The 21,115-nt window shown below is 42.9% G+C and overlaps 1 protein-coding gene and 1 long non-coding RNA gene across 2 annotated transcripts; both read right to left on the bottom strand.

Annotated features, from left to right (window-relative positions):
* Positions 1 to 6,684: 6,684 nt before the first annotated feature.
* LOC109473305 lies at positions 6,685 to 8,774 on the bottom strand. Its single transcript, XM_019773178.1, has 2 exons — positions 8,641 to 8,774; positions 6,685 to 7,553 (listed from the first exon to the last, which is right to left on the bottom strand). The coding sequence occupies exons 1-2, from the start codon at positions 8,772 to 8,774 to the stop codon at positions 6,794 to 6,796; spliced, it is 894 nt and encodes a 297-aa protein (XP_019628737.1). The 3' UTR covers positions 6,685 to 6,793.
* A 3,635-nt stretch (positions 8,775 to 12,409) lies between these two features.
* Positions 12,410 to 19,672, bottom strand: LOC109473549. The gene is made up of 3 exons (XR_002140423.1): positions 19,487 to 19,672; positions 12,973 to 13,085; positions 12,410 to 12,784 (listed from the first exon to the last, which is right to left on the bottom strand). It is a non-coding gene; the product is annotated as an uncharacterized LOC109473549 (long non-coding RNA).
* Positions 19,673 to 21,115: the final 1,443 nt, after the last annotated feature.

Here is a 21,115-nt window from a genome sequence, read left to right as displayed (position 1 = left end):
GAAATGGCTATTTAATGAACTGATAGCGCTGATATCTAGTAACTAGGCTAGCTATCTGCTGCCCACATCGCCAATGCAGCACAACTAGCCGACATCTTAACTCCTTTATCGTCGATTCTCTCGCCTTATCTCAGGAGCGTGGCTCGTCTTAGGAACAACAAGACGCCACGGAATGTCTTAGGAGGGTTCATTCTCCATACGTCTAAAGTTGGGGCTTTCTGATAAGACGTAATTGGAGTAGGTTATAGAATATACCTCTACTGCAGTGTGTGTAGTATTTGGTTCAAACCGTGCCCTTGACACTTTTCCCCCAAAATCGGATACATATTTGAAACAAAAAGAGTCTACGGAATATCCAGAAGTGGGGTGGGCTTTCTTTTTTTCTAAAGCGTTCAGTTTTCTGATAAAGAGTAAATGGAGTAGGTCATAGAGTATTATTTACTATGCGTCGATGCTTATTTTGTTCAAAACAGGGACCTTGACCCAGTTCTCCAAAATTGGATACCTCTTCCAAACAACAAGATGCTACAGGATATGACGGTGTAGGGTGGGGACCCTTTCTTCTAACCGTTGACTTTGTTGATTTTTGATAAGAAGTTTTCAAAAGTAGGTTTTAGAATATTCTTTCACTGCGCTTTGCCTCTATTTTGTTCAGAGCAGAGTCCTTGACACATTTTGGATACGTCATTGAGCAGATAACGCTTGTGTACTGAAGACGTTTTGATATCGTTCCCACGCTGTACATAACAGTCTGTATTGTACCGCGGAATGTACTGTTGGGTTGGGTATGAAGAGCCGTGTGCACTTTTGTGACCTTCAAAATACTGAGCGCTTTTTTCGTAGCGAAACAAGATGGTCAGACTGTTGTCACTGTATTAGTGTCCACTGTAAGTTTTTAAATTATGTACTGTTTACTGTTTTGTGTGTTGTATATTTGTCGTCTATGTACAAGGGGATTAACAGTATCATATACAGTAGGATTATGTAAAACTATAATGAGAATTTGATTCACGATTTGGACAAAATCTCACTTTGATACGTAAACATTCGATTTGTCCCTGAATAGCAACCACGCACATATTTATCATCAACTTCTCTGACGTTTCAAACAGTTGTCAGCGTGTTTATCGTTATTTCCATATCTCCAAACTGCGGCCTTGGAATGCCTGCTATGATAAACTGTGCACACAATGCCTGCCCCGTGTTGGGCTATACGTGTCAGCCTGGGTACACACGTCTCAACAGCCCCGGCAGATGTATGGCACCCGTTTGGCACGAACAGACGACAAAACGTCGTCCCGCCATTAGAAGCCTTTCACTAATTGCGAGGAAATAAAACGACGCGGAGACGTGAAGGCAAACACGCGCCCTGCCATTACCATCACACCGGAGACGTCGCCATGACGACAGACCGAAAAATCGTGCAGAAACTAAACATACGTCAAACGCACCACTTCTTTGCTACTATAATATACTAAAGGCTCCTGACAAAGTAGGCGCCAGGCGTGATGGGAAAATAACTACGGGTTAATGAGTTAACGGGTCACTTCGATCGTAGAGACGGGTCACTAGGATTTATTAGCGTCCGTATTTGAACCTGTCGTTCCTTCAACTGACTTGCACGAATAGGCAGGTTAGATACACCTTGTTAGCTCACCTTTTGTGATAAAGAAGTCCGTTAGTTTGTCTAAATGGGGGAGGGGCAGCTAGTATGGCAAAGTTGGTGTATGTGCTAGAAGAAGAAGAAGAAGAAGAAGGTCTTCCGTAAATTCAGGCTGTCCTTAACCTTAAATTTCTCATTATCAGACACGCGACACATGTCACATCGCAACATCCAGAAGTGAACACAACATCCGTCTATGACTACACATTGCAATTGAGGCTTCCTGCTTAAATTTGCCTTTGCGGTCATTGCAGTGTTTTCTAAAACACAATCTCGATGTGTGCAATGTTGTAGATGAATGAAAACAGAATGACAGACGTTTCTGGTGTTTTGTTTATAACGTTATATCTCAATGTGTTTACATACAAAGGGTTGTACCCATGTTCGCTGTCTGTCCAGGTTATATGTGCAGTTCTATACCGTGACATCAGGACCGACCCTATAGAGTGATGATAGAGTGATGTAGTTGTGCTCGCCTGCCACCAGTGGCGTCTATTCAGCGTTACTTCATCTGCAGTTTTGGAAGAAGTCATCAGCATTTTTCTTGCATGTTCAATCCATCCATGGCCAGGTGTACTTACCTGAGCTATCCCAATATCACAGCACTATAAGGCATTGATATTTGCCTGCGTCTTTCTCCAAAGGGAACATCTCTTCACCACTCTGATACTGTAACAATACGTACGTGCATGGGTTGTCAGTCATTGTTAGCTGTGCGCCTCTGATACTTTTGTCTAAGATATTCACTAGAAATGTAAGATGGCATTGCATAGGATGAATCCAAAAGTGATGCTGAGATTCCAATTTAGTTTGGAGCCTTGAAATAAATATAAACTTCATGACCATTGCTGACATGTACGTGTAACATAAATCATTGCATCTTCCTGTTAGCTTTAGCTTAGTTTGTCTCTAGTATTAAAGCCCCTCTAGCAGCATGTGTTCAGTAGTGGAAGAAAATCCAGTCAAAAGCCGGATTTCCCTCCAGCCCGTTCCACCCGAGAGGTTCACAGGGTGAGGTGCGCTGTACACAACCATCGGCCGCGCTCAGAAATCGATAAAGTTTACAGTAAGTCCCGCCATTCTGCTGGTCTAATTCAGCCTCAAAACCTTCTCCCCACCACCTGCCGTCTACACGACAGGTGGTCGGATTGAAAGCACATCCAATTATCCTGACTGTGAGAGACAAAAATGCCAAATATTCTCTCATTGTGGGGTGATTGAGACAGAGAGAAAGACGGTGTTTCTTTACAATAACTGTGAAGTTGTTTTCCATTCTCCGGTGCATCTCGAACTCAAAGCTCGCCACGCTCCCTAATTACCAGCCGTGGACCTCCCTAATTGAAGACAACCAAAGCAGGCGGACTGCGCCAATATTTGACCCCGCACAAGTGGTGCTCGGCAGGCGGCGAGTTTGAACAGCGGGGCCCGCCAGGAAGGCAGCGGACCCAGGGTAAATTTGCGGCCGCCTCTCGCCAACAATATAGCTGTCAGATGGAAGAGATAGGAGAACACAACACATCCACGGACAGTTAGCCACGGAAAACGGCGCCGTATTTACAAACTAAAATCCCCCCATTAAAATCCAGCCATTCTATATATTTCTTCATGGTCTTACAAAGATCAACATCAATTAGCATGTTCAGACATCATGACTGTTTCAATACGTTTTGTTACAGGAAAGTTTAGATGACTTTACATAAAATTTGCATATTCAGGCCACCGAAAAGACTGGATTTTAGAAGGTTTTAAACGCTCTCTATACAGTACTGCATTCGGGATGCTAATAAGCTAAAGTGTATAGAGAACTCAAGTAAAGATGATTATAGTCACCATATTTGATCGTGTTATGATAAGGAAGAATTACATGCTCTTTTTGACGGCTTTTCACTTTTTTAACGCAAAAATACAGAAGATTTATTTCAAGTGCATGTTGAAATACAAAGGTGTAGACAGCATCGAAACGTAACGCCCGTCCGCGCACGCCTGACCAAATTTGTATATCTAGCCGTGACAATGCGCTCATTTTCAGACGACCATTTCTGTCAGATGAGTCACAGCGGAACTTGGCGGTTTAAACAGGAACTTGATTTGTCCTGTCTCCCTCCCTGGCTACCTGTAGGACTTGTTAGATAAACACCCCAGGCACATTTCAATGCTGAGTGGCTCCGAGCTGTTCAGCAAACATCATTAGCGGCAACATGGACACAGCGTATTCACTGGTACCTTTCATCAAATGACACAGGTGTAATAGTTACACCTTACAGACAGGTAAAGACGCGGTACAAAGCACGTGGTAGTGATTTTTCTGGATGAAGGAAAAGTCCTAGCGTTGCCTAACATGTCTCTCGTTATTTCCGTCTGATTTCTTTGTATTTCCCTTTTTCCCAAGTTTTTTTCTTTCCTTTTTTTCAACAATCTAACAAGTCAACGTTTAAGTCCCAAAATAAACTAACCAACAAACCTATGCTCCACCATTTCTTTACAATATCTCGTTAAGAAACAAAGCCCTGTTTCGTGGTTTTGTTATTTTTTGCTTTCTTTTTTCAACAATCTAACAAGCCGACGTTTTAGTCCCAAATTTGCTAACAAACAAACATACATACACTAACATTTCTCGGTATTTCTTACTTTACAATATCCCGTTAAGGAGCAAAACACCATTTAAGTATCGACTTGAAGTATTTATATGGATTGCGAGCACAAACCCACCTTTCAATGCTGTAATGTACACTGTAACGGCGCATACGTTCGATATCATAACAGTAACCGAACGGACCGTCTAATTGTCTCACCCGAAATGTGTTGATTGCGATCGTTGCGATGATAATTATGATGGCAATGATTTTGACATGATGACAAGTCTATGGTTTATGCTGTTAAAACATAGTGATGCATAGGAAATGCTGAGATGAAGACGATAATGATTACGGTAAAAAAATACGCTGTTTTGATGATGATGACAAATTGTGTGTTTCTCTAGAGCACAAAACGGATCCTTGAGGAATAAAGCGTCTGCCCCGAATGCCCGACGCTTGGTCCATTTGTTGTATAAACCGCCTCGAGCACTTCCCACTTCAGTCGGAAATGCGGTTTTTCCAAAGCAGGGAGGAGATTTTGTTGTCAGACGGTATTTCAGTCGTGTATATTGTTTACACACGGCAATTGAAACAAGCAGACGTATCATCGGACCTAAAATTTAAGACTATAATCTTCCCCTGACTTGTCTTACAGATTTTTGTGTGTTTGTTACTTCTACCGCCATCTTAAAATTCCGCCTCTCAGTCGAAGTCGTGATCTCTTCCTCGGCTAAGCGGCGCTGTTGGCGCAAGAAAACCCGTCGGTATTTCCAGTCAGTTAGTTTTCCGCGTAAACTGATCTCACAATGGGAATACCTCCGCGCCAAAAGTGCAACACTTGACGATCAGATCCGAAATAACAAACTTTAGGTAAGTTGATTAGATTGAAAGGTGCTTGGTTTATTCAGTCCGCCAGCCGAAACCACTTGTCCGGCTTTGCTGGACGACAGCCTTTCAAGACGAGAACGCCCATTCGTCAATGACTCCACCAAAGTAAGGAGAAAATCCTCACTTCCCTGAAAATTATCCCTGCCCAGCATTTTTTCATTACTACGTGGCAACTAGTACACCAACAGCGGTTGCGTTGGTGGAACTTGGAAGCCAGAATAGGTGAGAAATACGCATGGATTGTTAAACAGTTTCCCCGAAAAGAATAATTTGAAACCACCCGGGTGTAAATAATGGTCTGAAGGGGTGGAAACTAGGCACTTCAAAGTATCCGGGTCTGTACGCCCGGGGGAACAATCGCCACTTGTCGTCCGTTATGGCCACAGGACACCCCACCGTCGCCATGGTCTGAATGGACACGATGGAGGTCAAAGGTCAAGAGGGGGTAAGGACTTTGTTTGGAAATTTGGGAAGGGATTGTGTGGCATTTGCAGAGGCCCAAACTGTTTCAACTTCTGGCCGTTGTGAGAGGATAAGAGCGCGGGGCAACGGTTATTTGGGCTGTGTATTAATTCCTCTTCATACACGTGGCAAGGTTGGCTTTTTGTTCTACCCGGTGACGAGAACAGAATGATCGATGATGGAAAAAGCACAACGTGTGCAAGTGGAAGCTACATCACATTGACTCTACAGTGCAACAGGAGTCAATTCGTACACACATACATAAGTCCTTTGATTTTGCCCCTCTCCCCCAGTGTTTAATAGTACTGTAGTGGAACTTCCGGTTTTGATACCTTTGTTCTGGATATGCTATGGTCAACATTTTTGGGCGCTAGGTATCTTTGAGCTCGAGAAAAAGTAATACAGGCCCTTTACCGGCTTGTTCTGGAACTGCATGAATGTTCAAAATCTTTAACAGAGGGTAACTGAAGAAGGGGGTGTTATGCGACACGATACCAGGAAAGTTGTAATGTAGACTGTACATGGAGCTCGCCAAGTATCCTCTCTGCCTCGGCAATCTGTACCTCATACCACAACTCTACTGTGTTAGCATCATTTCGTCATTTGAATTCTTATCTTATTTGGTCCTCATTCAAGTGCTCTCACCTTTAGCCGTATATGTTCACAAAGAAATAGATCAGGGGCTTTTGTGACCACAGGGACAGGGCCCCATGCTGTCCGCAATGATGGGCCAATCCACTTCCCGGAGTACTGGTGGAAATGGTGTTTTCAGCACCAAGGACAGATACTACGACCGGTTCAGTAACACTGCGAAGACAATGACGCGGATTGAATGTAGTCACCGTTTATTTCAACGCATGAAAAGGACGCTTGCATACAAATACTCCACACATTATTTCCAGAAATACTCAAGAACTTTATTCAAGAGAAACGACAGACATTTCCCAGATCAGAAATGGACAATTATTTGGCACCATTTACAACGTTTTAGTCCCAAATTACACTAATAAGGACATTGTAACAATTCAAACTATAAACCGCAACAAGAGGAAGATTAGGCATTAAACAATCCTGTAGTGCATCATTCAAACTTGCTGGTCGTTTTGAAGAACTTCGTAATGGACTTCTGCTTCTTCAAACATGGCTGTATACAAAACATGGGGCAGATTTTACAAGATAAGTCCATAGTGCAGTCATCATACCGTTACTTGCTGATCGGTTTGAAGTACTGAGCGATGGACTTCTGCTTCTTGGCTTTCCTAAAGTGGTCGTAGATGTTCCGCTCGATGGCCAGGAGAGTGCCGTACATGGGAGAGTGCTGTAAGTTGTGGAATCTCATCCACCGACGGATGACGTCGATGGCTTCCTCCACTTCTGACAGAGTCGGTACAGCGCGGGGCTGGACGTTGGCACAGTTAGCTGGTTCAACCCTGACGGTTGAATCGCTCCGTGCTCCCGGACAGACTGCTTCCTCGGTGGCGGTTTCTGCCGAGTGAACTTCTTGCGACGCAGCTGTTGCAGGGTGGGACGGATCATCATCGTTGTGAGTAGGATCGGCCTTGACAGAAGCTCCGCCGCGATCGTCCGTTGTTTCTTGCTGGGTGTCTTCAACTGGGCGATCGGCGACGAACCGTGAAGAAGAGTCGGCATTCCCTCTTCTTGTCGAAATGTTGTGCCTCGTCTTCCACCTACCAAGCCAGCCATCGCTTGGTTTGAAGTCTTCGCATCCCAGACCCTCCGCCAGCGCTCTGGCCTTTTCCTTCAGGATAGGGCCGCTGACAGGCGCAGACCTTGCCTTGGCGTTCACGTACCACCGGTAGAGAGCCTCGTCAACTTCTGCGTTCTTCGCCTCGCGTTTCCTCTTACCGTTGGGGTTGCGGTTGCTGTCCCATGCTGGAGGATGGATGTCCTGTTCTGGTAAACCCTGGACACTTGTGACCGAGAGCAGCCGAACTTGCTGGCGACTTCAGTCTGAGACGTCTTCGGTACACCGTCCAGTATCTGGATGACCTTGACTTTGTCGGCCAAGGTCAGGTCGTTTCTCTTGCGCTGCGGCGTGACGATCGACATGACGATAGCAGAATTGTGATAGTCGATGCTCTCGTGAAGGACTCGGAGATCAGAATGAGACAGTAGCTGATAGAGACCCACCTTTTATTGTGTACAATGTGTTGTCCGAGAAATGAATTGTTGTCTGTGCAAACGTCGTCAAAGAACGCTTGCCGACTTTGACGTTCCCAAGCCGCCGCGCAGCCCTTTGTACATGTGTAGCACCGACATCTACAGACACCGTCAATTCGACGACTTGGTTTCAAATAGAAACCGCTTTTCTTTTGTGTTGGAAGAACAGACAATTATGTCGATAACTTTGTTAATTTTACTTTCAGTCCGAGACGAACTTGATCCGCACTGACCAGTGCGGAATACAATAAACCTTTGTCTTGCCCTGATTGTATTGTTTACATTTATCGCTAGGCGGCAGTACTGCATTGCTTACCAAAGCTGACCGTGTCGATGATTGGCTCTGCGCAGTAACAAAACATCCCAAACAGCCAATTGGACACCTTGCAAAGGATGTTGATATACTGGCAAAGCTGAAATGAATTTGAACATAATTTGGCAAACCTTCCAGACCTAAGTTTACAATGATCTTACATCAAGGTTGCAACGCGTATACTGAAGAAGTCTAGTACAATGTATGTGAATTGGCCTTGTCACGTCAGCGTAAAATCGCTAGAGGCCGCTGAAGATATATGTACTTTGGTTTGGTGTTTGGAAGAATTCGAGAACACCGAAAAATCTTTCACCTGAGGTCCATCTATGACCATGTACCAAACTTCTCCTGCCAGGTTGGTACAAAACTCTACATGCAGAAATCGTATGAGCTTCAGTTAAGTTCTTGTCCTTGGTCACACATGTCACATCGACAACAAAAGTGGCCCGCAGAATGTTAAAACCCGAAAGCTGTGCGTGTTCGTGCCAAAAGCGCCACCTAACGTAAACCATGTCAGGAAGAAAAGAAAGCGGTCTTGACAAACATTCCCTGTGTACATGTGGTCTATTCTCTGTTCGGAATAGCGCAGGTTGTTTTCTCTCATGCCGGTCCCACGTTGATGTTTATAGGACTGTACCTTTTGGGGAGCCACATTAGCAGATGTGGGGGTAGCCTCGCCTCCAGGCGTCATTGTGGACATGACAGAGACACTTACTGTGAACGTTGATGTTTACGACAGACCCTTCTTTCGAATCACCCACAAGCCGAACCTTTCCCCGACTAGTTTGACCTCAATGTAGCTACACGCCTCCATATATTACTGTTCTTGGTTTCGATGTTTTGTCAGAAATCTTTCCCCAAGACATAGATACACTGAATCGGACTTTTAGGTGAGTTTCATGTCCGAGGCTATGCCCTGTGTGTTCCCAGGTGCCACATATGCTATCCCCTCGCCTTGGGTGGCCCGCCAACCTTTGGCACTGTTCCCGTGAGCCTCTGCCCCCGAGAAGCCATCTATCCCCAGGTATCCGTACATTTTAGGAAGTGGTGACATTTCTCCACTATTTTCCTTTCGGAATCGACTACGACCACCGCAGATTGCTCGCACATGTGCCGAGTCCTCGGGACCGACCTCTCCCCGGCCTCAGCCGCGGGTCAGCGGCAGGGTCCCCCCGCCCAGCCACACGCCACACGCCGGTGTCATGACCCAGCACGGCCTCGGCAGCGGTGCCTAGTTGATACCCCACCTGGACGGTTCCCACCAACTGTAGTGTGGACGTTACCCCCACCCCGGTGTGCGCTTGCGCGAGGTGTTGGACTGTTCCATTCCACACTTGGGGGGTATTGAAGGCGGCTGTAGTTTAGACCAAAAGCGATGTGTTGACAGCCACTCCACGGAGTAGGGCGAGTCCAATGGTGTTAGTTCTTAGTCCTTTTGTTGACGTTGACGCTCCTTCCTGGCCATCCTTTTTTGCCTCCACGGCGGCAACTCTCTCGCTTTCAAAGGTTGAGACAGCCGTGTAGGACATCTGCCTCCAGGCACTGCGGTTGTGGCAGAGGGCTTGGAAAGCGATAGAGAGCGTCTAATCAACGTCCGGTTTGCGCATGCGTGTTGTGTTGGACGGTGCCATTCGGGACCACTTGGGGGGGGGTATTTGTTTGAGGCTTCAACTCGATGTACTCGATTCTCAACTGTGTTACATGCTCTAACCTCTAATCATGGGCTACCGATATCTTTTCCGTCATGACATTTCTATAAACTACAGACAAGTTATTAACCTTATATGCGCGAATACGACCTTATATGAGACGTTCTGCCGATATGCATAATACATTACGGGTTTCGAGCAGATGCAGTACGTTCTGGCTCAAGGAGGGCCATATCACGTGTCCTCACCATGGCAACCAAAATGGCTGCCAGGCTAGCAACCACAGTTTAGGGCACAACACAGTAATAGGGCTTTCCTATGTTAATATATGGGAATGATGTCAAAACAACGTGGTCAAAATTCATATACCTGAGTTTTTAGACCTTGAAGAACATACATTGGCATGGTAGGCCAACCTCTCAAGTCTCCATTCCCCCCAAAAATGAAAAAATCCTACGCACCTAAACCATGTGAGAATTCTAGCCTAACATTGAAAAGTGACCCCTGACCTCTCTGGGCAGCTGATGACCGCATCTAAACCTATATCTTCTTCGTTCAGCCAGCCAGACAACACATGAATTGCTGCAAGTCTGTTTTTTTCACCAAAATGAAAATACTACAACCCTTACCTATAACATCCAAGTCCAAAACAACATTTCCCTAGAAAAAGACTTCTTTACACTCTACATTACATTGCCATCTCTATATACTACAACTGGGCCCTCTGCGCCATTACTGACCTTTGCCCTTTACCAGATTTGTAGTCTGGTTGCCATCTGCTTTTTCTTGCCCCAAAAGTCATCAATCACACAAACAACCCTCTCACACAAGAATGCACACCCTTGCCTCAGTTGAGAAGCAGTTCCTACCAATTCCATTAGGGGTATCCTCTTGAGTAACGCGATTAATTTTTTGGAGAGCTGGTAGTACCGTGGCCGACAAGAACAAAATTTTACACCGCAACTTTTGGTGTTTTACACCGCAACTTTTGGTGTTTTACACTGCAACTTTTGGTGTTTTACACTGCAACTTTTGCTGTGTTTTACACTGCAACTTTTGCCGTGTTTTACACTGCAACTTTTGCTGTGTTTTACACTGCAACTTTTGGTGTTTTACACTGCAACTTTTGCTGTGTTTTATACTGCAACTTTTGCTGTGTGGAAAACTTACACCCCTCCCCTTTTATAATGGACGGTCCCCCTGTCAGGTCAAAGGTGACAACGATGGCGGCGGCCTGAGAGTCACAGTGTCTACATTTGTATACGAGCGATCGCTGTTTTTGTTTACATTATACGCATGCAAATTATTTGAAGACATATGCAAATTCTTGGTAGGCAAATCAGCCAACTGGCACCCACTTTTTGCCTACGGTGACGTCATGGCGATCGCTCGTATTGTTCCCTAATGATCGATAACTTACCTGAGTCAAGAGTCAACACTTCATAATTGAAAATAAGTCTTTATTGCTTCATAGTACCAAGTGGTGCCACATTTGACTCCCATAGGCCCAATATTTACTCATCAAATTATTAGCGACCTTGCGAGTCCGAATTCTCTAGCTAGAAAATGTCACGTGACTCAAAGGCGGGGAAACGTGGAAGACGAATATCGCCGCATGCAAGCGTTTATGACATCATGCTACGATAGTTTAAGCTAATTACATATTTACGCCTTCAGACAGACATCATTTCTATCATACCATGCGTCGACATCAACACGTAGCGGTGCAAACGTTACCAACATTCACTAGATAGCAACATAATTTGTAATCATTGGACCTGGTCGAAACATTTTTAAATTTATCCCGATCTATAGGCCAAAGGTAGAAAAACCTTTAGAAAAAAACTAACGTCACAACGTAGCCAAGCTTTTCCTCTAAAAAACTTATGCACGAAAAGGATAACTCAGTCGACGTAGTTTGCATGCCATCGTTGTCACCTTTGACCTGACAGGGGGACCGTCCATTATAAAAGGGGAGGGGTGTAAGTTTTCCACACAGCAAAAGTTGCAGTATAAAACACAGCAAAAGTTGCAGTGTAAAACACCAAAAGTTGCAGTGTAAAACACAGCAAAAGTTGCAGTGTAAAACACGGCAAAAGTTGCAGTGTAAAACACAGCAAAAGTTGCAGTGTAAAACACCCAAAGTTGCAGTGTAAAACACCAAAAGTTGCAGTGTAAAACACCAAAAGTTGCGGTGTAAAACACCAAAAGTTGCGGTGTAAAATTTTGTTCTTGTCGGCCACGGTATGGTAGAGACTGTTTTCTTAGAGTTCCACAACTTTGGTACTTTGCCCGTAAATTTCTCCTTTTCTTGAGTTTTTCCAACTACAAATTTCTATTTGTAAGATAGAAACTATGTTCCTGTCAACATAAATCCAGGTTACTTTTTGATCATAAGAACTATTTTTGCATGGGAGCTCAGAGAATTTGGTATTCCACAGTGACTTTGACCCAAATTTCCTGTCCCTTTTACTAGGTTACCGTCTCCACGTGGGGTCTAGAAATTTAATGCCTTCATAAAGTGTCTTACACAAGAACAAGACTAAAAAAAACTAGAGCTTTATATCATATGGTCCTTTCTTCACGAATGCATACTTTTCTTCTTCAATGCAACTTAGTTTGCGTACTATTGCTCTTAGAATGAAAGAAAAAATATTCCCATGCATAAACCAAAGTCTGGGTCTTGACAGAATTTTTTTAATATTATGAAGCATAAAGAACACATCATTATGTTACAACAAAATACTAGTAACTGATACAAAAAGTGACCTAACTCACAGATGGCAGTGTGTGCTAGCCTTTACAAGATAACTAACAGTAACAAACATGAAATCAACAAATAGAGACATTTCTATATACATTATATTGTCTACATGCTGTTAAGAAAAAAAACATATGACTGTTTTTTAAATCTAGACAATTATCCCCCCCCCAACATCCATTAGCTCTTATAAAAGTAGTTCAGTGGGGCAGAGATGAGCTGAAGGCAACCCCGCAGGCAATGTTTCACGATCTTCACCTGGACAAAGTCCGCATCCCCCACCCTGGTCACCTGTTGGCGGCAAAAGTTGATAATTGGAATCAGTGTAGGAAACTAAGAAGGTACATCTATATTCTCCACTCATAAATCATCTCTCTCCATGACTCCTTATCACTCTGAAAGTTAGCTGACACAAATCCTTTCAAAATGTTAACAAGAAAATATTTCTTACAGGTGGCTGAAGGACTCAACTCTCGTACCTTGCCAGGCAGAATGGGTTCCACCATACACTCCTCCAACAATGGCACAGGAATGTCTCAGGCGTGCTGCAGCCGGTATTCCGCTGTCTCCCAACTCGACAGCTATTCCCACACTGGAGGGGATGGAGAAGAAAAACAGAAATATCATCGGGCATACAAGATGGAAGCAGCTAACAAGATTAGGCAGCAAGCGAAGATAAGGGAATGGTTCACTGCCTACGATGAAAGGAAAGAACAAGGAACTTACAAAAAGTAAGACAGTGGCAGCTGCTGGAGGACAGTCTAAGTCTAAACGCCATTTCCACTTGCCCGAACCAACTTTTCACTTGCCCGAAATATAAATGCCATATTTTGATGCTTTCTTGATTACAGCAAGGAAATCGTTTTATCTTTTAATAAATAAAAACAAGTTATTATTTGGCAATTTTATGTTACTTAAGATGTGATACACATGTATGTTTAACAACATTGGACAATATTTACTGCTACTGAAACTATTTTAAAGTACAAACTTTTTGTACAACAACAAATGAAGAAAATGTTCAACTATTTGTTGCAATTTTCTACTTTACAGATACAAGTCTGAAGTAGTTGTATTGACTGAAAAATAATCAATTAAAGCTTGTGTACATAAAAAAGACAAACATATTCATTCAGCTAAACCACCTCCTTTACTGTACAGGATAGAAAACATAACAGTGTAGGCTAGCAGAATGATTAGTGAGAATCAACAAAAAAAGCTCCATTTAAATTGAACTTTCCAGTAATGTAAGACAAGTTTCAAGGAAACTTTTTTGTAATAAAATTCTATACTATTCTCAAAGTTTTCGGTATCAAAACAATCTAGGACCAAGATTGTCAAACCAAGGCAGTTAAAACAGAACAGATTTCCTCAGGAGAGTAGAAAAATCAGTCACGCATTTATTTATTCCATGCCTGTCAAACTGCCTTGGCCAGTGCTCGCGTCTGGGCCACGAGGGAAGATCTCATTTCAATCACCAACTTTGCCAACAATCACATCCTTGTGGCTATTCAGAACATTTTATCCTTCATTTTCCCCCAAAAAAATTAGCCCGATGGCAGTTCAGAAGCCCAAAACAATTCTGGAAACATCGCCTGACTTCAGGACCGCCATTCCCGCAAGATATCGTGATCACCTGACCCCCTCTAATGATATAAGGATATCAAGTCTCGCGAGACTTGGGGCGAGACTTAAAAAAACATGGCGACCCGGATGGAAAGAAGACGCTCGGCCTGGGTGTTCCGTGAAAATAAAGCTATTTTGTCGCTTTATTTGGAGATGTTCAGGAAACTATATGTTCACGGTGGTGACAGGTGCAGGAATAAGAAAGTCCAGGAATTATTTGTTAACTGTAATGATAAGTTCATGGTGCAGAAGTGGCACTGAAAACAGTGAACATAACAGTACCGTGAAAAAATCAGGAATTACAGTAACTGTTACATGTGTATCAGGGAAATGTAAGCCCTAACGACCAATCTCAAATGGCTCATTAGTAATGGTCTGTAATATATTTTTTGCAGCCTCCGCACAGTTGCTTTAAAAAAAACACACAGCAATATATTTAGAAAAAGTAAGTACATTTTAATTGCTGAGGAGAGCGTCTGGCACACGTGTTAGAGTGGGGTATTTTTGAACCGAAAATGACGAATAAAATCTCTTACAAGTTACAATGTGTGGGTGATAGAGCTTTACAGGGCTGACACAGTGTGACATATACAGAAGTACAGTGTGACATATACAGAAGTACGTCTTTGATATCTGAAAGGTATCTGAAACACCATGTCGTGCGTGCCGCAGTGCTTTCAGTGGACTCGGCGAAGATTGCGGCAATCATCCTTACAAAAAACTTACGAATATCCATATTTGATTTTTCGATTCCTTGAAAAGCATAAATATGTGGCCAACTTCCCTTTTTTCACGGGCATAATTCAAGAAATTTGGGCTGAGAAAATGCGTTTCGTGATTTTTCAAAATGGCGCAGGCAGCAACAACAATCAGGTCAATTGGGGTCATCGGAAGACTCCATTGGTTTGGGGGTAGATGTACCGACTTTTATTTAATTTTTTAGCATCAAATGGCGTGATTACATTACAAAAATATTTGGAATACATTATTAAAACTAATTTCTATCGTAAACTTAAGTCTGTAGTGAAAATTCTACAAAATATGTAAGCCTGAAAGGAGCACTATTTTTGTTGACCACCACACTGGCATAATGGCAGAGGCAGACAACCCACGCGGGAAGAAACCCAAGCCGTAAACAAAGGAAAGTTTTCGCTACGTTTTCATGTTCAAAAATGACCAAAAAACGGAAAATAAACGGCAACAGATGAACAATTATTTTGCTGTTAACTAAATGGACAGCATCTTGGTTCAAAAAATCTTGTTTACATGGTTGGAATTCGTTGTGGCGATGTCGGTCATGCGAAGCACTCACCGAAGAACAAAAAACATGGCGATGTCATTCTCTTCCACTTTTCGACTTACGGTACACTAGTAACGTGGCGATTGCGGAGAAACGATGGCAAAAACGGAAAGACAGACGTCGAACTTTTTCCACAAGGTGGATGTGATTCAACTGACAGCGAGTGAGAAGGAATTATCGCTCGGAGGAGCTTAGATTAAAGGAGTTTGCAGTCGGAAGAAACATGGCTTGGAGTCGACAGAAACTTTGTTGCTTGATTCGCTTTCAAGTTTTATGTAGGTAACATCGATGTTACTCGTACACAAGAACAGTAAATGGCAACCAGTGATTTTGTATATTTTAGTGGGAAGGTTTCATAGTCCCAGTAGATCAACTGAGTATCATGTCGAGTGCATGCAGTTTTGATATATAATTTTTTTTCAAGCCCACAACTAAAGCAAAAGAACAACAATTGAATTATAACATGTAATGTTATATTTGAAAAGAGGCTTACCTGTGCAATGAATGTTTTTATATGTTTGATAATAAAGACATAAATACATTTTTGTTCAATGGTAGTGAAAGCTTGTGTAACTGGGGGGGGGGGGCGAACTAACCGCCATTTCTCTATACTAGTGGTCACCTGGCCATAGTGGTCAATTTTGGCCAGTCCCTTGAGTGACCACTATAGACAGGTTTGACTGTACACATGAATCCATCCACACCCAATGAAACTTACTGTGCCTTTACCAAGATTTTAAGCCAAGATCTGATCAAAAGGCCCCTATCATGATCAGTTAGCCTGGATGCCAGACTGTTTCCAGGACCTAGACAGGCTAGCTCCTTGGCTCCAGGGCCAACAGGACACAAAACAGACTTTCTAACTTGCCCTTTACTCTTTCTGTCTCCAGTTACTTCTAAAGAGTCCGTTGAGTCTAGTGTTTTGTGTGTCCTGGGCACACTAGCATAGATGCACACATGCGACAAAGGATAATCCTCTGCTCCTGGCTAGGCTACCTGCCTACCTGGACAATAGCTTGTTGTTCAACTTTCCACCAATTATAGTACAAATGATGTTTGGTACCTGTTCCGATTCGCAAATCAACTCACAATGGGGATCCATATACAAAGAAAGACAAAGACAAATTGGAAAGGGTACAGAATCAAGCTGCAAGATTCTGTATGAACAACTATATAAGAGGTGCTAGTGTGACGGAAATGAAAAGAAACCTACAGTGGACCTCACTGGAAGACAGAAGAAAGATGTGTAGACTATGCATGATGTACAAAACGACTAATAAACTGGTGGATGTCCCAACTACTAAGTACCTAATACCAGCCCTGAAGAGGACAAGAAATAGCCACGCATTCAAGTACCAGAGTTATCAACCAAGGATTGAGGTGTTCAAGAATTCATTCTTTCCTAGAACTATCGCAGAGTGGAACTGACTGTCACCAAGTACAGTAGGGGCATTGTCAATAGATAGCTTTAAACAATGTCTAGAGCTAGAAGTTCAGGGGTTAGGTGTAACAAGTCGATCGGTGTAATATAGCCAGCTGCCGCCGCGCCGCGTGCCTGCGAAGCTGGTGTGCTACGCCAAAAGGCGGTTATACCGGCTATACAGATACAGATAGCACTATGGGCCTTCACAGCAATTTCATGGTTCTTACTCTCCTATTTTTGCTGCTTCAGAGAATTTAGAACTTTATACTACTTGCATGGGTACAGTCATTGAAAGACAGACTTGTTTCTCAGGCTGTCTCTACAGAAAGTTTAGGAATTCCGGAAGTAGTGCTTAACAATCCGCTATGCAACATCAGTACTGGAATACATCACAGGAATTCACATATACGGTACCTGCACTGCTCCAAATTGTACCTACATTATCCTGCATATTCAGGTGGTATTTCAAGCCCTTTGGTATGCTACATCAGTACACGGTACCTACACCTGTTCTGAGGTGTTTGACAATGCTGTGATGTCAGGTGAATTACAGAAGTCTATCTCTGTGAAAAAGAAAACGTCTCCGGCATTCCACAGAAAAACACCCCCTAAGAGTATGAAAGCCTCCTCTAATTAAAGTGGGCACATACCGAGGGTCTTTCTGAATGAAAAAAAATAGTTGAACATTTTCTTCAACTCTGATGCAGTTGAGCAAAACAAGGAGGTTAGAAATAAATTTAACCAGCTCCTTGTTTAATACAAAACCTCCTTTTATTTCCTTTTCAGTCCATTTAGGTTCTTTTCAAGCCAAACCCAATACCAATGGACCTGGAATCCTCAGTTTTAACACAACACAAGTTGCTTGAACAAACAAACTCCCTACAGGTTCCCATTGTTTTCCCCACCAAACCAGCTAGGTTCTTCATAGGTTATATTAAGTCCGTTGAATTTCTATTTGCACTCAGAGCATCATAAAAATATCACATATATCCTCCCTTCTTTCATAAAAGGACAATGGTATAAAACTGTACATTGATTGTCTTACAACAAGACAATGTCATGAATTTCTACCAAGTCATATTTTTCATCCCTGACAGAACTCAGGGTTCAAAATACCCACTCTCACTCTTTAGCAAACAAGACTCTAGTCATGTTTTCTATGTGAGACTTGAACATGGAAACGTCAGGTTGCCTGGCACGACCCACCTAGCACGCTTATTATTTTGTTAAGCTTATCTTTTTATAACCCTGATGAAGGTAACTTAGACATCCAGGTAAACAATATTCAAAGACGAATCAAACTTTACTACTGGATAAATTATCATGGTGATTACTTCAGGACATTTCCAGGAGGCCATCTATAGGTGCAGCTACAACCCCACTAACTGGAAGGGAGGATTTCCCATAGAACTCTCCAGTACATGCAGTTGTTCCTGCCTCTGGTGTTGTATTAGTATTACCATAATCTACCTTATCATCATTTACATAACAAAAACAGTGACACTTATGTGTCTTTCACTCTCTGACCATCGGGCAAGTGGATTTTTTTGAAAACTTGTCCAACCCTGTTTGTGCCACTAGCAAGAAGATAAGAGACCACCCAGTTTAAATTTCACACACGCCTATTGTTTTTTTTTCCGCCTCATTAGTAAGGATCTCTAATCAGCTGTCTGTAATGTTATCGCAGGCCTCTAACAGTTGCTAAAAAACAAAACACAGCAATATCTTTAGAAACGGTAGTACATTTTATTATGGGATATTTAAAACCTTTGTAATATAGGATTGTTTGACCAAATTTGTATACCAAAAGAACTCTGATTGGCTAATATTTTGGGGGTATCATTAAAAGTTCTACGCCCATTATAAAAAGGGTACAGGGATCTCTTGATCTGCTACAAATATTCATACTTTCTACAAACTAAGTACGCAGCAGTGTAGTACCCGACCAAGAACCAGCCGTATGCGCTATCAAGGTATCAAGAACAACAGATCTACTGGCTGCTGCAGTATATCAAGGTATCAAGAACAACAGATCTACTGGCTGCTGCAGTATCAACTAACACGGTACGATGTTTTTTTACCCGACCTGGGGTTATAGAGCGTGCGAATACTAGTGGGGATGCGTTGATGAAGGATAGACATCCAGGTAAACGATACTCGTAAGAAAATTCAAACTCTACTACTGGATCAGTTACGGATTTTTATTTCCAGACGTTTCGAGTGACATCCATCACTCTTCTTCAGCGTCACAACTGAACAGAGAACCGATTCACTCTTATATACAAGTAACTAGAAAAACCGGTTAAACAACAAGGTCCGTAAGAAGCTTTATCATGTAAAATTACCTGTATATTGCGTTACCTATATATTGCGTGAACCGTTCTTTTACATGATAAAGCTTCTTACGGACCTTGTTGTGTAACCGGTTTTTTCTAGTTACTTGTATATAAGAGTGAATCGGTTCTCTGTTCAATTGTGACGCTGAAGAAGAGTGATGGATGTCACTCGAAACGTCCGGAAATAAACATCCGTAACTGATCCAGTAGTAGAGTTTGAATTTTCTTACGACTACTGGGGATGGTACCCAGGCTAGGTAGGGGGGAGGGGGGCTGGTCCATTTTATATAATATAGATATCGACAAACCTTTAGATGCTTTGCTCCACTTTTTTGATCTCATCCCTCATCCGTCTGAAACGAGCCGGAATCCTGACACCTCTACCGCTCTTTCTTGACCGCATCTTATCGCAGGGAGATAGGATGTCTTTGATAATTTGTAGACTAAACTGTTCTACTTGTAGAGGAATTTACAACATGGCGTCGCTGTTCAATCTCGCAAGGGATTATGGGATGGAAGAGCCCATTCGGTCCAGAGGGGTCGCGCCTAACGGCTCTATGGTGAAACCACTAGAAACAAGCACTTAAAAACACATTTACTTTTATTCCAAACCTCAAGTCTTAACCCCCACTGCAAGGCTAATTTGTCAGGTTTCTTTTGGTACAAATAGTGGAAGTTCGACTCCTGCTTGTTTGTGAGTTACAGCGCAAATACTGAAATGAAACCTGGATTTCACCCCCTGTTCAAGTGGAACAGTCCATTCACCCAGGTCCCATTCACGATAGAAGGTCAAGTCTTGCCAAAGGTCAAACTTTTTGGGCAGATTTGAAAAATACACATTCTTCTGTCCTACTTACCACAAAACTGGGCCTGTCTGAGCAAAATTTCCCCAGGAAAAAAATTATTTAAAAAATAAGTCCAAAAATAAATCGTTACCCCGCATGTGCAGGTCACAGTATTAATTTAATGGGCGATGACGCGGGTATAGAAAGTAGTGCAGCGAATATTCTGGAAGGCTGGGTAGAAAGACTGATAAGAGCGTCAGCCAGATGTAAATTGTGCTGTGTGGTGTAGGAATGTATCGGGTTTGAGACTGTGTGATTTGAATTGTGAAGGTTTTGCAGTTCGTGTATAAATGCGCCGTATTGCGCAACTGGCTTTCCGGGTGAGTCGGCTGCAGTTCAGGTCACGCCCGTAGGAGGCGATTTCAAAGTGTACGTTACGCGCAGATACGCCGACAGGATTTGTTCGTTTCTAGCATGGTAACGGGGGGTGCCCTAATTCCGACCCATCCCTAATACCGAACTAGTTTGAAAAATCCTTGTTGCGGCGTTATGCATGGGAGCACGTGCCTAAAAATAATCACAAGAATGGACTATGTTTTTGTGTTGATATCGGCAATCTCACAAAGTTTGTTTTAGTTCCTACACTCCGACAACAGACGAGTGAAAAATCTGTGTGAATTCGACGCTTGTTCGGGGGTTGACGAGCGTGTCAAAAATGCACGTTTTGCTTTTCAAACAGCCACTTTGGAGCAAGTCGCGTAATCGTAAAAAGAGGACTTGTTTGGGACAGAAAACATGTGTAGATTGTTTTAGTCATAATATGTGTATTATTATTTCTAAACTCTCTTCTCAGATCGACCTGTGTTAAACACTAGGTCGGAATTAGGGCACCCCTGTCGCGATAGAACGTTCCACCGGCAAAATGACAAGAAAACTGCCGTGCGTTTCGTGAACCATTACGATTGGTGCAAGCCGCTACACTCAGGTGAAATACACAGCTGTGCAGCTTTAATCGTTGTGATCTTTATCTGTCAATATTATATCTCATGTTGCGCGGGTTTTTGGTCAGATAATCTATTACCAAAGGTCTGTGCGTTTGCATGGAGCATAGGGTTAGCACGGAATTAGGGCACCCCCCGTTAATAATAGACA

This window comes from Branchiostoma belcheri, unplaced genomic scaffold (genome assembly GCF_001625305.1).
Source record: "Branchiostoma belcheri isolate BF01 breed outbred unplaced genomic scaffold, Haploidv18h27 scaffold3, whole genome shotgun sequence".
In the NCBI taxonomy this organism is placed as follows: domain Eukaryota; kingdom Metazoa; phylum Chordata; class Leptocardii; order Amphioxiformes; family Branchiostomatidae; genus Branchiostoma; species Branchiostoma belcheri.
The sequence above is the reverse complement of the archived record's forward strand: the minus strand, read 5'-3'. Positions and strand labels throughout refer to the sequence as shown.

What these genes read in the sequence shown, in the direction of transcription:
- LOC109473305 (XM_019773178.1), bottom strand. Translation starts at nt 8,774, where the DNA reads ATGACGCCTGGAGGCGAGGCTACCCCCACATCTGCTAATGTGGCTCCC. An exon ending in GAACAGAGAATAGACCACAT is followed by an intron (nt 7,554 to 8,640) that starts GTACACAGGGAA and finishes CTCAGACTGAAG; the next exon opens with TCGCCAGCAAGTTCGGCTGC.